At 47.5% G+C, this 14,836-nt stretch overlaps 1 protein-coding gene across 1 annotated transcript in view; it reads left to right on the top strand.

Annotated features, from left to right (window-relative positions):
• The first annotated feature begins 840 nt into the window (after window positions 1-840).
• LOC141161433 (transmembrane protease serine 9-like) overlaps window positions 841-14,836 on the top strand; it is a 43,319-nt gene continuing 29,323 nt past the window's right edge. Inside the window, exons 1-5 of the mRNA XM_073646241.1 lie at window positions 841-892; window positions 3,825-3,848; window positions 4,236-4,328; window positions 14,088-14,247; window positions 14,396-14,500. Coding sequence (XP_073502342.1) covers window positions 841-892; window positions 3,825-3,848; window positions 4,236-4,328; window positions 14,088-14,247; window positions 14,396-14,500 — 434 coding nt within the window. The remainder of the gene's footprint in view (window positions 893-3,824; window positions 3,849-4,235; window positions 4,329-14,087; window positions 14,248-14,395; window positions 14,501-14,836) is intronic.

Here is a 14,836-nt window from a genome sequence, read left to right on the forward strand (position 1 = left end):
AGTCTCCTCTCCATCATGCCATTTACCAGGAATCTCTGAGGACAATGATGAGGTCCTGGGATATTCATGCTTTCTTCGATATTTCTCTGCTTCTCACACTGAGATCTCAGTTCCACCAATAACACCAGTAGATCCTCACACGTCACACAGTTATCTCCAATACATTTCCATCACTATCTCTAGGATATTATGACTGCATTTGGTTATATGTCCTGGACATATAACTAAATGTCACACCGGTAATTTGCAGGAAATCTCACCCCATTATCTCCACTACATCACCTCTCTGCTCACAGGTGATCGATTCTGGAGACAGGTCAGTGATCCGGAGATTTATTCTGATTATTCAGTCTTTTCAAATATTACAATTTATATAAACATGTCACACTGTGTTACTATTATGTTCTGATACAATGTGCCAGTTCTTCATTACACGCCCATCATGAGATACATCTGACACACAGATCCCGTGTCCATCTCTTCCAGATATTATCCCTTTATCTCTATCACCACATGTATCACCTACAACCACGTGACAGTATCTTACAGTGATATTTCCAGGACTTGTATCTTCCACATGTATCTGTAGATGGTCCAGGGTTGAGTAGACGTAACACACATGATATTAGCGATTGGTTGAGTTTTATTCTGATGACATTCATTGTCTACAGGAATTCTTTACTTATGACCATTGATGCCCCCATGGGGGTTGTTTTCCTTCCTCTGGATCCACATTGCAGGACCATAATGTGAACTGGGCTCATGTAACTTATGTACACAGGTGTCGGTGGAGAACGTCTTACCTCTTTCTTGATCTTCTGCTCTTCTCTCCTCGATAATATGAAGTCTCGGCTGTTGGAGCTTCACTTGTTGACATCCATCCTGGTCCTGTGTGAGTTGACGCTATCGAATTGTATATAAATGATCCTGATAATTGGATCAATAGTAATCTCGTCACCATTACTCGTCCAGTTATGGTCCTCATAGACAAGTCCCACTGAATGTTAAAGCAGTAATGGGAAAAACGCCCCGAACTGAAGCTCAAGAATTATGGGGTCATCTGTCTAGTTCAAGGCCGGGGGTATAAGTCCACTATAACTTGGTAGTTGACTGTGGTGTCATTGGCATTGTAAGCTCTTTGGCGCAGGTTCTTCCTTCCATATCAGTCTTACGATGTCTGATCATGTATATCTCTTACTTGGATTTTGGATACTTTTGAGTCACTGAAAAAATGAAGATAATGATCGGATATTATAGAGTTACTAGAATGTTCTACATGACTTCGGCCTTTTCTGGATCCCGCCTGGTTGGCAACTTCTCAGAAAAGATTCCCATATTTTTCCGGTGGACATTGACAAGTCGCTTGTGTTTATTCTTCCTCTGATTGTGGCTATTTGTGGTCGGATATATCTGGTGGCTCCATAGAAACTTCTATTCACAGATCACTTGTTCCATAGCACAATACTGAGGTCGGGGCTCATTATCCTCAGGAGAACGTTCTCCGCACTCTCTGTAAAGCCATTGTCCCTGGTTATCAGTCTTTTCTGTACAGAGCCGTCATGTATGACAAGTCTGGAGAATAGGGCAGATGTTCCCGCTTCCTCCTATATAATATGTCACCAATGAGCGCAATTTCTGAGAAAAGCCCAGAAACTATTGTGATATAGATGAGCGGCCGCCATCCATTGTCAGGTGCTATAAGGGAACAGCGGCCTGAAGGATAAAGCCAATGTCTGCTGGGATTTATTAGGTAAACTCCAGAGTGGACGAGGGATCCATAGACTAAAAAGCAGATTATGGTGGATAGGACACACCAGACTTTGGGCTTCTCCTCCCTAGTGGTATAGCATGGGTTACCAGCACCAAGGGCAAGGCAAGGATTGTGTCACCACCATCAGCACCACCTAAGTCCTGTTCACCTGACCAGTATTGAACTCCTATTATCCACCTGCACATGTATCATACTTTACACAAATACTGATGTAATTATAATTTGCCCATTTGGTCCTCTAGTTTTTTCTATGTATAAATGAAAAGTTAGACATTGTTACCAATTTTTTACCTGATATTTTTATTACATATACTTTATGTCCTTTCTTTTTACCCTAGCCCTAACCCTAAACCTAACTCTAGCTCTAACCCTAAACCCAAGTCTAGCCCTAACCCTAAACCCAAGTCTAGCCCTAACCCAAGCTCCAGCTCTAGCCCTAACACTAAACCTACCTCTAGCCCTAGCCCTAGAAGTAATGCTAGCCCTAACCTGAGTGCCAGCTCTAGCCCTAACCCTAAACCCAAGTCTAGCACTAACCCGACCTTCAGCTCTAGCCCTAACACTAAACTCAAGTCTAGCCCTAACCCTAAACCTAACTCTAGCCCTAACCTGAGCTCCAGCTCTAACCTTAACACTAAACTCAAGTCTAGCCCTAACCCTAAACCTAACTCTAGCCCTAACCCGAGCTCCAGCTCTAGCCCTAACACTAAACTCAAGTCTAGCCCTAACCCTAAACCTAACTCTAGCCCTAAACTGAGCTCCAGCTCTAACCTTAACACTAAACTCAAGTCTAGCCCTAACCCTAACCCTAACTCTAGCCCTAACCCGAGCTCCAGCTCTAGCCCTAACACTAAACTCAAGTCTAGCCCTAACCCTAAACCTAACTCGAGCCCTAACCCTAAACCTAACTCTAGCCCTAACCTGAGCTCCAGCTCTAACCTTAACACTAAACTCAAGTCTAGCCCTAACCCTAAACCTAACTCTAGTCCTAACCTGAGCTCCAGCTCTAGCCCTAACACTAAACTCAAGTCTAGCCCTAACCCTAAACCTAACTCTGGCCCTAACCTGAGCTCCAGCTCTAGCCCTAACACTAAACCTAACTCTAGCCCTAACCTGAGCTCCAGCTCTAGCCCTAACACTAAGCCTAACTCTAGCCCTAACCTGAGCTCCAGCTCTAGCCCTAACCATAAACCTAACTCTAGCCCTAACCTGAGCTCCAGCTCTAGCCCTAACCCTAAACCTAACTCTAGCCCTAACCTGAGCTCCAGCTCTAGCCTTAACACTAAACTCAAGTATAGCCCTAACCTTAAACCTAACTCGAGCCCTAACCCTAAACCTAACTCTAGCCCTAACCCGAGCTCCAGCTCTAGCCCTAACACTAAACTCAAGTCTAGCCCTAACCCTAAACCTAACTCTAGCCCTAACACGAGTTACAATTATACATTAGCAATTCTTTGCACCTATGCAGCTGACGTTTCTTCCAATTACAATAATCGTTTTCATCTGTGTCAAGCAGACGATATATATAGCAGAGAAATCTTTATCCTATGAATAAGGGTGTCGCTGTATACCAGAAACGCGTCAGACTCTAAGGTTTCCATGTTTTTAAACAGGAATAATGGAATTTGTTTTATTTTCCGCTTGGATGTGCCGACGAACTCCCTTTTCCTTTCCTCTTTTTCTTACTAGTTATTTCCTCCTTGCAGTTTATAATCTCCCGTCATCACTGTAATGTCACCATCCCTCCATGCTCTGACAGTTGAGCTTGTCCTCATGCTCCACAGCCAATCTGGTGCAGGAGAGCTGCAGTGTAAAGCATAGAGGAAGGAATGATGATCATAAATACCATCATAAAGTAAAGTACAGGTCAGATGGAAAGGTAAAAACCCTGGAAGAAGTACAAGGTCTTACTAATATTCCAGACACTGTGGACAAGAGGAGCCAAGCACAGGATCCCACTACACACTATGTTGTACCGCCACACACCTGAGAGCACCGACCCTAAAATGTGTATGACATGTGCCACTAACATGATGATTCTCTGTTACCGCAGGTCTTGTGAAGAGGACAACTTCAGGTATATACAATATCTATCTATCTATCTATCTATCTATCATTTATCTATCTATCATCTATCTATCTATCATCTATCTATCTAACTATCATCTATCTATCTATCATCTATCTATCTATCATTTATCTATCTATCTATTATATATCTATTATGTATCATCTATCAATCTATCATCTATCTATCTATCTATCTATCTATCTATGTATCTATCTATCTATCTATCTATCTATCTACCTATCCTATATCTATGTTATGAACATGTTCACACACTCACACAGGTAATGGTAGAAGGAAAGGTGCTGTATCTGTACCCAACTGTTCCCTGTACAGACTGGGATAGTCCCTAACCACTCAGCTAAAAATCGCCTTCTCAACCTGTCTCCCTAAAAGGTTTCTTGTACCTCCTGGAGAACCAGTGGGGAGGCCACAACACAAATCCTACAAAGGGAAAGGAGAGCGTGCAGGAAGACATGAGAACCCAGGGTAAGAAACCAAACACGTTCACACAAAATAGTCAGGGAAAAATGCAGGGAACCAAAAAAGAAATGGACTAAGTGAAAACCTTTCAGACCCCAAACGTAACAGAAAGGGAAGGGTGCTGGGGAGGATGACTCTCAGACAAACCACAGGAAAAGCAACTGGGGTTAATCAAGCAAGATAATCCCTAGTTGAGGAGCTGGAACTCCTAACATCATTTACATAGAAGTATAGCCAGCAAAGAAAGTCAGTGAGCGGTGATTATACAAAGCCCATCCCAAAATGTGATAGGACGGACTTGTGATGAGCGAGCACTAATACGCTCAGGTACTCGTTGCTCGGGTCGAGCAAATTGGAATACTCGGGTGCTCGACCCGAGCAAGGAGCCCAATGTAAGTCTATGGGAAACTCGAGCATTTTTCAGGTGGCTCCCCCCGGCGGTCTGCAGAGAGCCTAAAAATTGCCCAAATCGATGGGAACAGTGCTCAAATGACATGGGAACAGCATGGGGAAGACCCCTGGAAGCATTTCTGACTCCCAGGTCACTGCTGTCAACAACGCTGTCAGAGTATTACGCCACTTTTACGGACTCACAATAAAACATACAAAAACAAAACCAAAATGGATTTTCCTGGGAAATATATTAAGGAACATCCTTTCCAGGGTAAAAACTTGTATATAAGGCAAAATAAATAACCAAAACCAAAAATACTCCTCCACACCTTGGGCTATGTTCACATGTAGCGTTTTTGATGCGTTTTTGCACTTTTGCATTGCTTTCAACAAAGACAAATGCATTCACTGGGAAATGTCATTTTAACCTTATCTGGCCATGTGGTGTGTGACACATCATCAGACACATGCATACTGTAGCATCGGCGTCTCTGCCCCTTGACAGGCAGAGACGCCGTCCCCCTTACCGCCGTGCTCCGGGCCCGGCGTCTTCTGGCCCTCCTGTTGCTGCTGCTGGCGTGCACAACTTCCCGAACACTGTGCTTAGGGCGCTTGCGCGCTCCCTTCCTCTTAAAGGGGCCACGTGCGCCGTCCCAAGGAGTCCCCGGCCAATGGCCGGAGGACCTCTCATATAAAAGACACCTTCTCCAAAATGGAGGTGCCCGTGCAAGGTTGTAGCTCTGTGATCTAAACTCTGCTTCAGCCCTCAGGTCCCACTGCTAGTCTGACTACCAGTCCAGTCCGCCAGCCTGACTACCAGTCCAGTCTGCCAGCCTGACTACCAGTTCTGTCCGCCATCCTGTCTACCTGTGTCCGCCAGCCAAGTACACTACGGTCCTAACCCGCCAGTCTGTCTATGGGCCAGGCTTACCTACCTGGAGAACGTACCAGTTACCTGTCGTGCCTACCAGCCAGCCTACCTGGAGGCTCCTGCCAGTTACCCGTGGTGTCTGCCAGTCTGTCTTCCCGGATCACCCATCAGCCTGCCTGCCCTGCTCATCTGCTGTACTGGTCAGTCCGTGCCTTCTGATCCGTGGGAGTCACCTGCTCTCATACAAGGACTGGTCCAGAGTAGCACCTGGTCCCTCTGCTCGGTCCTTCCCTGGTTCACTGAGTCGATTGAGCCGCCGTGCGACCTTGGTCAGTCCGAGTTGATACCTAGTTACGCCCCTCTGGTCCCTCCTTGCACCGCAGCACAGAGCTTCCACCACCCGAAACCGTAACACATACAGTGCTGAAAAGACATGGGAACAGCATGGGGAAGACCTCTGGAAGCATTTCTGACTCCCAGGTCACTGCATAAAAGTGTGCCCATCATAAGTGATCCTTGGTGCATGCCAAGATGCCTCCCGCCATGCACCTGTAGTTACACACTTGCAACAACCACCGTCCACGTCCTTGTCGCAGTGCAGCGTTCATTAGTCCCTACCCCATTCCTTGGAATGCAAGCACAAGTATGCAGCCAGCCACCCACCCACCCACAGGCTGCAATACTATACTGCCAATTTTTTGACAGCTGCTTGCACTTGAAATGTGTCCTTTTAGGCTCGTGGAGGCGGAAGCTTTTCATAACCTCATGCCGGCGGCGGCCGGGTGTCCATACTCGGTCCCCAGCCTCCACTGTTTCTCCCGGTGTCGTCTCCACCTTCTACAAGCTTGGGTCTCACAACATTACCCGTGCCCTTCCCAGTGCACTTACTGGGAAGGACCAACTAACCACAAACACGTAGACAGGTGAATATGGCCAGGGACGGTACGGAGCCAGTCCACAGCTTTTTTTGCTGAGAGTTGTATTTAGCTCGGTGAAAGGACTGGCATAGAGGGAAACCGTATCTACCCTGGGTGTCATTTCTCCCAGGAAGTACTCTAATGCAGTTTGTTGCAGAAGCAATGGCAGCTCGTCCAACATCAACTCGCACTTGTCGGTGGTGCTTTGACACACAAACATCTTTCTTTGCGCATTCAATTTCATGAATACAGAGTTGGACAATGGCCTGATCTGCAAAGCGGTTTAAGAAATAACATGCATAAGCATGTCCGATCCACATTAAAAAAGCAGCCATAGATTGTCCGGGAACCTTCCCCCACACTTTTCTTAGCCAGGGCTGCTTCTTGGCAGGGTTGGACGGGCCCACCAGAGAACCGGAGACTCCTCCTGTGGGCCCCGGCTTCTCCTTCAGGAGAGTTCATAGTGCCGACGTGAGGCCATGATGATGATAGAGGCCACTATCTGCTTAGTTTTCTGTTACTTGGAGTGCAAGCGCAAGTATGCAGCCAGCCACCCACCCACTCACAGGCCGCAACACTAAACTGCCAGATTTCTGGGCAGCTGCTTGCACTTGAAATATGGCCTTTTATGCTCGTGGAGGCGGAAGCTTTTCACAACCTCATGCCGGCGGCGGCCAGGTGTCCATACTCGGTCCCCAGCTGCCACTGTTTCTCCCGGTGACGTCTCCGCCTTCCACAAGCACAGGTCCCACAATATTACCCATGCCCTCCCCAGTGCACTTACTGGGAAGGACCACCTAACCACAAACACGTGGACGGGTGAATGTGGCCAGGGACGGTACAGAGCCAGTCCACAGCTTTTTTTGATGAGAGTTGTATTTAGCTCGGTGAAAGGACTGGCATAGAGGGAAACCGTATCTACTCTGGGTGTCATTTCTCCGTCACCAGGTTCCGCCCATTGTCACATATGACCATGCCTGACTGTATGTTCAGCAGTGAGAGGCACAGATCAGGCTGCTGTGTTACAGCTTACAACAACTCTGCAGCGCGGGGCGGTTTGTCAATTAAGCATTAAGCATGTTATCTTCAGCCTGTTGCCGCTTGGCCAAGGCAGTGCTGCAGTGCTGTCAGCTTGTGACTGATGTGGTCATTTCGGAGATTGGGGAGGAGGTGCAGGAGCTGAACAATGTGATTACATTGAGGTTAAATTGGTGACACTGTTTTCTATACTAAAGAAAGATCTTATTGTTTTGTTTTTTTATGCTATTTTTTAAGACAAATGCATTCACCGGGAAATGTCATTTTAACATTTTACAACATTATCTGGCAATGTGGTGTGTGACACATCATCAGACACATCCTGTTTTATTTATGATGGAGGGACTCTGAAAGTCATAAAGCCTACTTTTATAGGGCCATCAGACGGCCCTTACTATTCTTAAAAGGCCAGCAGTCGGCCCTTGCTATTGTTAGAGAGCCATCAGCCGGCTATGCTTTGTTGTTCCCATTATTAACAAGTGGGTCTCCTATACTGCTATTGTGTTTCCAGTGACTGCAAGGGCTGCCAAAAATTTGGACGCAACCCAATACCCCTTTGAAGAGACATAGAGGAGGGTCTCAGTAAAAAAAATGTTCCCATTATAAAGGAGCGGGTCTCCTATAGTGGTAATGCCCATGCTGTGACTGCAAGGGCTGCCGAAATTTGGGAAAAACCCCACTAAGAATTTAAAGACACATAGAGCAGAGCCACAGTAACAAGGTACGACATGTTCCCATTAGAAAGGAGAGGGTCTGCTATACAGTTATAGGGTATGCAATGAGTCCAACTGCTGACCAATTTTAGGAAAAACCCCACTAAGAATTTAAAGACACATAGAGCAGGGCCACAGTAACGACAAATTCCCATTAGAATGGAGAGGGTCTGCTATACAGTTATAAGGTATGCAGTGAGTCCAACGACTGACCTTTTTACGGAAAAACCCTACTAAGATTATAAAGAGACATAGAGCAGGGCCACAGTAACGACAAATTCCCATTAGAAAGGAGAGGGTCTGCTGTACTGTTATAGGGTATTCAGTGTGTCCAAAGGCTGACCAATTTTAGGAAAAACCCCACTAAGAATTTAAAGACACGTAGAGCAGGGCCACAGTAATGACAAATTCCCATTAGAAAGGAGAGGGTGAGGTGCAGTGAATGCAAGGGCTGCCAAAAATTTGGAGGCACTCCATTGCCCCTTGGAAGAGAGGTGGAGGTCAGAGGGCCTCATGAAAAAATGTTGCCATTAGAAAGGAGCGGGCCTCCTATACTTGTAATGCCCATGCACTTAGTGTATGGGCTGACAAACATTTACCCCTGGGGGGTATACATGAACATACTGTATAATTTTTTTTTTTTTTTTTACGGGCATCATAAACACCGTTTAAAAAAATTATGTGGGTGTTGCATCACGGACCACGGTGACCCTGGTGATATGGTGGTGGAGGATGAGGAGAAGGAGGATGACAAGAGCAAATAGCCAAAATCAGGAAGCATATACCCATGTGTGGGTGTGAAAAGGTGCATGGGAATACACCTCCCAAGAAAAGACACTGGATTTGAGTTTATGTTACGCTGCTATCATTCGGTGGTGTTGAGAAGTCTGGCCCAATCCAGCCCTTGTTCATTTTTATAAGAGTCAGCCTGTCAGCATTTTCAGTTGACAGGCGGATGCACCTATCAGTTATAATTCCATCAGCGGCACTAAAAACACGCTCTGATAAAACACTGGTGGTAGGGCAGGCCAGGACCTCATAGGCATGGAGAGCAAGTTCATTCCACTTATCCAGCTTGGATACCCAATAAATATAAGGCACAGAGGAATCACGGAGGACGTTGGTGCGGTCGGCAAGGTACTCCCTCAGCATCTTCCAAAACTTTGCACTCCTTGTGAGAGTACCCCGCGCCTCAGGGCCTGTGCGATGGGAGGGTCTGAGAAAACTCTCCCAGAACTTTGACAGTGTTCCCCTGCCTCTGCTGGATTGAAGTTGTGTCTCTCTTGTCTGTACTCCTTGGTTGTCCAACGAAGTGTGCCCTCTGCCGCCAGCGTTTTCCGATGGGAATTTTTTTAATAGTTCCGCAACAAGGGCCGTCTGGTACAGCCCCATTTTTGTAGACCTGTCCGCTTCAGGAATAAGAGATATAAAGTTCTCCTTGTAGCGTGGGTCTAGTAGTGTCACCAACCAGTAATGACTGTCACCCAAAATTTTGAGAACGCTACGGTCATGGGAAAGGCAGTGTAACATAAACTCAGCCATGCGTGCCAGACTGCAAACAGGCAAGACTTCCGTGTCCTCACCAAGAGGATGACTGACAATGCTCTTCTCCTCCTCCTCCTCCTCTCTGTCCTCTGGCTACACTGAACAGCCGGTATGACAGCTGTGCAGGTAGTACCGTCTATAGTGCATGAAACTAGCTCCTGTCCTTCCTCCTCTTCCTTATTGTCAACCAATCCACGTTGGGATGAGATGAGGTTTGGCTGTGTGGAATCACCCTGTATGGTTCTTTGCTCCATCTCATCGTGCTCCGCCTGCAATGCATCCTCTTTGATTGTGAGCAGAGAGCGTTTCAAAAGACAGAGAAGCGGGATGGTGACGCTAATTATGGTGTCATTGCCGCTCACCATCTTGGTGGAATCCTCAAAGTTTTGGAGGATGGTACATATGTCTGACATCCATGTCCACTCCTAAGGTCTTATGTGTGGAGTCTGAACTGAATACCGACAGCCTTGTTGATGCTGGTACTCAACAACTGCCCTCTTCAGCTCACAAATCCTTCCCAACATCTGCAGTGTAGAGTTCCAACTCGTGGGGACATCACACACCATTTTGTGAGCCGGAAGTCGCAAACGCTGCTTAAACACGGCAAAGGCGGTGGAAGCTGTAGCTGTCTTTCTAAAATGGGCACACAGGCGGCATACTTTAACAAATAGATCCGGCAGCTCCGGATAGGATTTGAGAAACCGCTGAACCACGAGGTTAAGCACATGGGCCAGGCATGGTACATGTGTGAGCTAGGCTCACCTCAGAGCCGCCACAAGGTTCCTGCCACGAGAGGTAGTGAGTTCCCCTTCAATGGACGTCTTCAAACAGAGGCTGGACAGATATCTGTCTGAGATGATTTAGTGAATCCTGCTTTGAGCAGGGGGTTGGACCAGATGACCCAGGAGGTCCCCTCCAAGTCTAACATTCTATGATTTTATGATTCTATGATTCATTGTCACACACGACCATGCCTGGCTGTAGGTTCAGCGGTTTGAGCCACAGATCTGCCTGCTCTTTCAGAGATGTCCACAACTCTTCAGCATTGTGCGGTTTGTCACCTAAGCATATTATCTTCAGCACAGCCTGTTGCCTCTTGGCCGAGGCAGTGCTGCAGTGCTTCCAGCTTGTGACTGATGTGGTCATTTCGGAGATGGAGGCTGAAGAGGAGGAGGAGGCTGAGGAGAATGAGGTGCAGGAGCTGTAGACCGTGGGGGCAACCCTGATTGACCTAGAGCCCGCAATCCTTGGCGTCGGGAGGACGTGTTCCGTCCCAAGGTCCGACTGGGTCCTGGCTTCCACTATGTTAACCCAGTTTGCCGTCAGCGAGATGTAACGTCCCTGCACACAAGCACTTGTCCACGTGTCCGTGGTTAGGTGGACTTTCCCGGTAACTGCATTGTTGAGGGCACGGCTAAGGTTTGGGGACACGTGCTTGTGTACTGCGGAGACAGCACACCGGGAGAAATAGTGGCGGCTGGGGACTGAGTACTGAGGGAAGGCCGCCGACATCAGGTTGCAGAATGCTTCCGCCTCCACAAGCCTAAAAGGCATCATTTTGAGCGCAAGCAGTCGTGAAATGTGAGAATTTAGTAGTGTGGCCTGTGGGGCGTTGCCTGCATATTTGCGCTTGCGTTTCAAGGACTTGGGTATGGACAACTGAACGCTTCTCTGGGACAAGGACATGGACATGCTTCCTGATGCTGCTACTTGAGACTGCACAATGACAGGTGCAGGGCAGGAGGCATCTTCGCATGCACCATCGACAGGGGATTGGCTTGCATGCACAACAGCGGAAGAAGCAATGGTGCCACCTGCAGACACTTTTCCTGGACCCTGGGGTTCGGCCCACAAAGTCGGGTGCTTTACTGCCATGTGCCTGATCATGCTGGTGGTGGTCAGGCTGGTCGTTTTGCCACCCCTGCTGATGCTGGCCTGGCAGGTGGTGCAAAGGGCCTCTTTAGGGTTATCGGCAGAGTTTTCAAAAAACAAAAAGACTCTGGAAGACCTAACAGTTGTACTGGCAACTTTCTTCGTGTTGGTGTTACTGGGAACGGTTGCCTGCCTTCTGTCTGCGGCCACCACACTGCTTCTTCCTGCCTGTTGGGGTGCTCTGCCTCCCTCCCCCTGTGTGCTGCTGTCCTTGCTCTTCATGTCCTCCTGCCAGGTTGGGTCAGTTACTATATCATCCACCACCTCGTCTTCCACTTCAGCACCCTGGTCCTCCTCCTGACTTTCTGGCAATTGTGTCTCATCATCGTCCACCTCTTGTGACACTTTCCCACAGATGCCTTCGTGTGACCGTGGCTGCTCAAATATTTGGACATCTCTACATGTGATCTCCTCTTGCCCCGCTTCAAGTGGACCGGGCGAGAGGCCTGAATCTGTAAATGGAAAAGTGAACAGCTCTTCGGAGTGCCCAAGTGTGGGATCCGTTGTCTCCGGGCACTCGGCATGGTGGGAGGAAGGAGGATCAGGGTGAGGAATATGCGGTCCAGACTCACGGCTACTGAGAATTGACCGTGTGGAAGACAAGGTGGTGGTGGTGGCTAAGTGACTGGAAGCATTATCCGCTATCCAACCAACAACCTTTTGACACTGCTCTGGGTTCAATAGTGGTGTGCTGCGGTCCCCTAGAAATTGGGACAGGAAGATCAGGTGAGAAGATGTGGGTGTTTGTTGTGGCACAATTCTGGCTTACCCACGGCCTTGTCCTCGGCCTTTGCATGCACCATTACCATCACGTCCAGTTCCCCGTCCCTTGCCACGTGCCTTGCCCATTTTATATGGAGGACAGTATCTTTCACGCTCACTACAAATGACTGAGTTTGGAGCGAACTTATATGTGACCCGTGTGACGGAGAAAACAGAGTTTTAAATACCTGGCCTGTAGGTAAGTAGTTTGAACAGCAAACTGCTGTGAATTGCTTCACTGACACACTAAAGGAAATTTTTAATGGAGGCCAGAAATGGCAGTATTTTCTGACAACGTATATGTGATCCGTGTGACAGAGAAAACACAGTTTTAAATAGCTGGATTTCTAGCGCTGTAATATGGAAAGGACCTGGCTGTATTCTGCAGTGCCAACAAGCACAGAAAAATGGTGTTCTCTGGATTGCTTTTTAAGCAAATAATGAGGATTTAGATCCAAAAGTATTCCTGGCTTCTGAGACCTGGGCCTTTGTATAGAAATATCTAACAGCAGCAGAAGACAGAACTGGAATGGAGCCTCTTGTGCAGTCTGGTATATACCCTGCCTGCCTATATACACTGCCTGCCTGATATCTCTGCAGATGGATTAGTCCTCAGAAGGACTGTTTGTTAAGATGGATATGTGTAATGTACGGTTTTTCTCCCTACACTACCTAATACACAAGCGAATCTCTCCCTATCTCAGCAGCAGCTCTCCCTACACTGTCTGATCCGGAGTGACTGTGACGAGCATGGCGGCGCCAGGTCTGATATAGACTTGATGACGCTGGGCGGCCAGCCAATCACTGTAATGCCACAACCAACATGGCTGCGGCATTACAGTGCATGGCAGGCAATATCTGCATGTTCATTGGCTCTCTAAAGAGCGCCAAACATGCAGGGAGGGGACCCGAGCTCCTGCCCGAGCACCCCCAGAAATACTCGGTGAGCACCGAGCATGTCGAGCAGTGAGAAGCTCGGGCGAGCACCGAGCACGTTCGCTCATCACTAGACGGAACCAAAAGAGAAAATGGAAAACTCCTGAAGGGAAGCAAACCATGAGAAGGAAAGCAATGACAAAAGAACTATCAGCATTAGGACAGAGATGGACCGGGCTGTGGCTCAACAGAGAGGGAAACAGACCGCATCGCAAAAAGTTATGGAATTTACTAGAAGTCTCTTTCTGGGTCTTTTTCAGTTTTCTCTTGAATTCTAGGATTGTTCTTAGAGTAGATCCAACAAAATATATGGTAAAGTAGTGACATCCAGTGAGCACAAATGTCCCCTGAGTAATGAATCTATTTCTCCTTCTTTGTTTACCACCTTCCATCCTACTTACTATACATGAGAAAGTTCTCTGGACTTCTCCTGTGCTGCACCTGTTCTCTGGGATGCTCTTCTTCAGTCATTAGCACTCAAAACAGGGAAACAATCAATCATCTATCTATCCATATATCTAGCTATCTATCGATCATCTATCTATCAATCTGTCTATCTATTGTTCTACCCTCTCTATCCTTGTATCACAATGCCAATCATCACAAAAGAAACATTTTGACCAGTGTCATCTTCTGACGTTTCTCCTTGTTCCTGCAGTGTGCGGGCAGCCCCCGTTCTCGCAGCGCATTGTGGGTGGTCAGAGCTCCGTCCCAGGTAAGTGGCCCTGGCAGATCAGCGTGAAGCGTGGTGACATCCATCTATGTGGAGGATCCCTGATCTCCAGGAGCTGGGTGGTGACCGCTGCACACTGTGTGAGGTGAGGAGACAATCTGTATGGAGGATGGTCCCCAAACCGGTGGCCACAGTTCATCCATAGAGTACACAGCTGTGTCAGGGCTGAGCCTCACATTACTCACTTTGATCTTGCCGCCATGATCGCCCCCCTTTTTTCTTTGTCTGTGCAGTCCAGAGAGCTCAGAGTCTGGCGCAGAGACAGTAAGAGAAGACAGAAGAAGCAATGGCTACCACCGAAACTCCATGGGCAGAAAAAGACATCAGAAGCGACAGACGTGAGTACTTTCAGCAGAGCGGTGAGACCTCTACTGACCGATATCACAAGAGTGCAGAAATAAAGGGGTTTTACTGTAATAGTTTTATGCCATGACACAACAGTGCACCTGTTCTCTGGGATGCTCTTCTTCAGTCATTAGCAATCACCTGATTTACTGACATCCATTCTGCTGATAACCTGCAATCTTCTGGATGTCTTCACCTGCTTTTCTTCATGCACTTACCATTCCTTAGATTTTACCGTCTTCCATTCTGCTAATAACCTTAAACTTTTCCTGTGCTGCACTTATTGTCTGGGATGCTCCTCTTCTGTCAATGACCAGTCATCTCAATTT

This window comes from Phyllobates terribilis, unplaced genomic scaffold (genome assembly GCF_046119375.1).
Source record: "Phyllobates terribilis strain yellow unplaced genomic scaffold, ASM4611937v1 Scaffold_9__5_contigs__length_417890890, whole genome shotgun sequence".
Taxonomy (NCBI): domain Eukaryota; kingdom Metazoa; phylum Chordata; class Amphibia; order Anura; family Dendrobatidae; genus Phyllobates; species Phyllobates terribilis.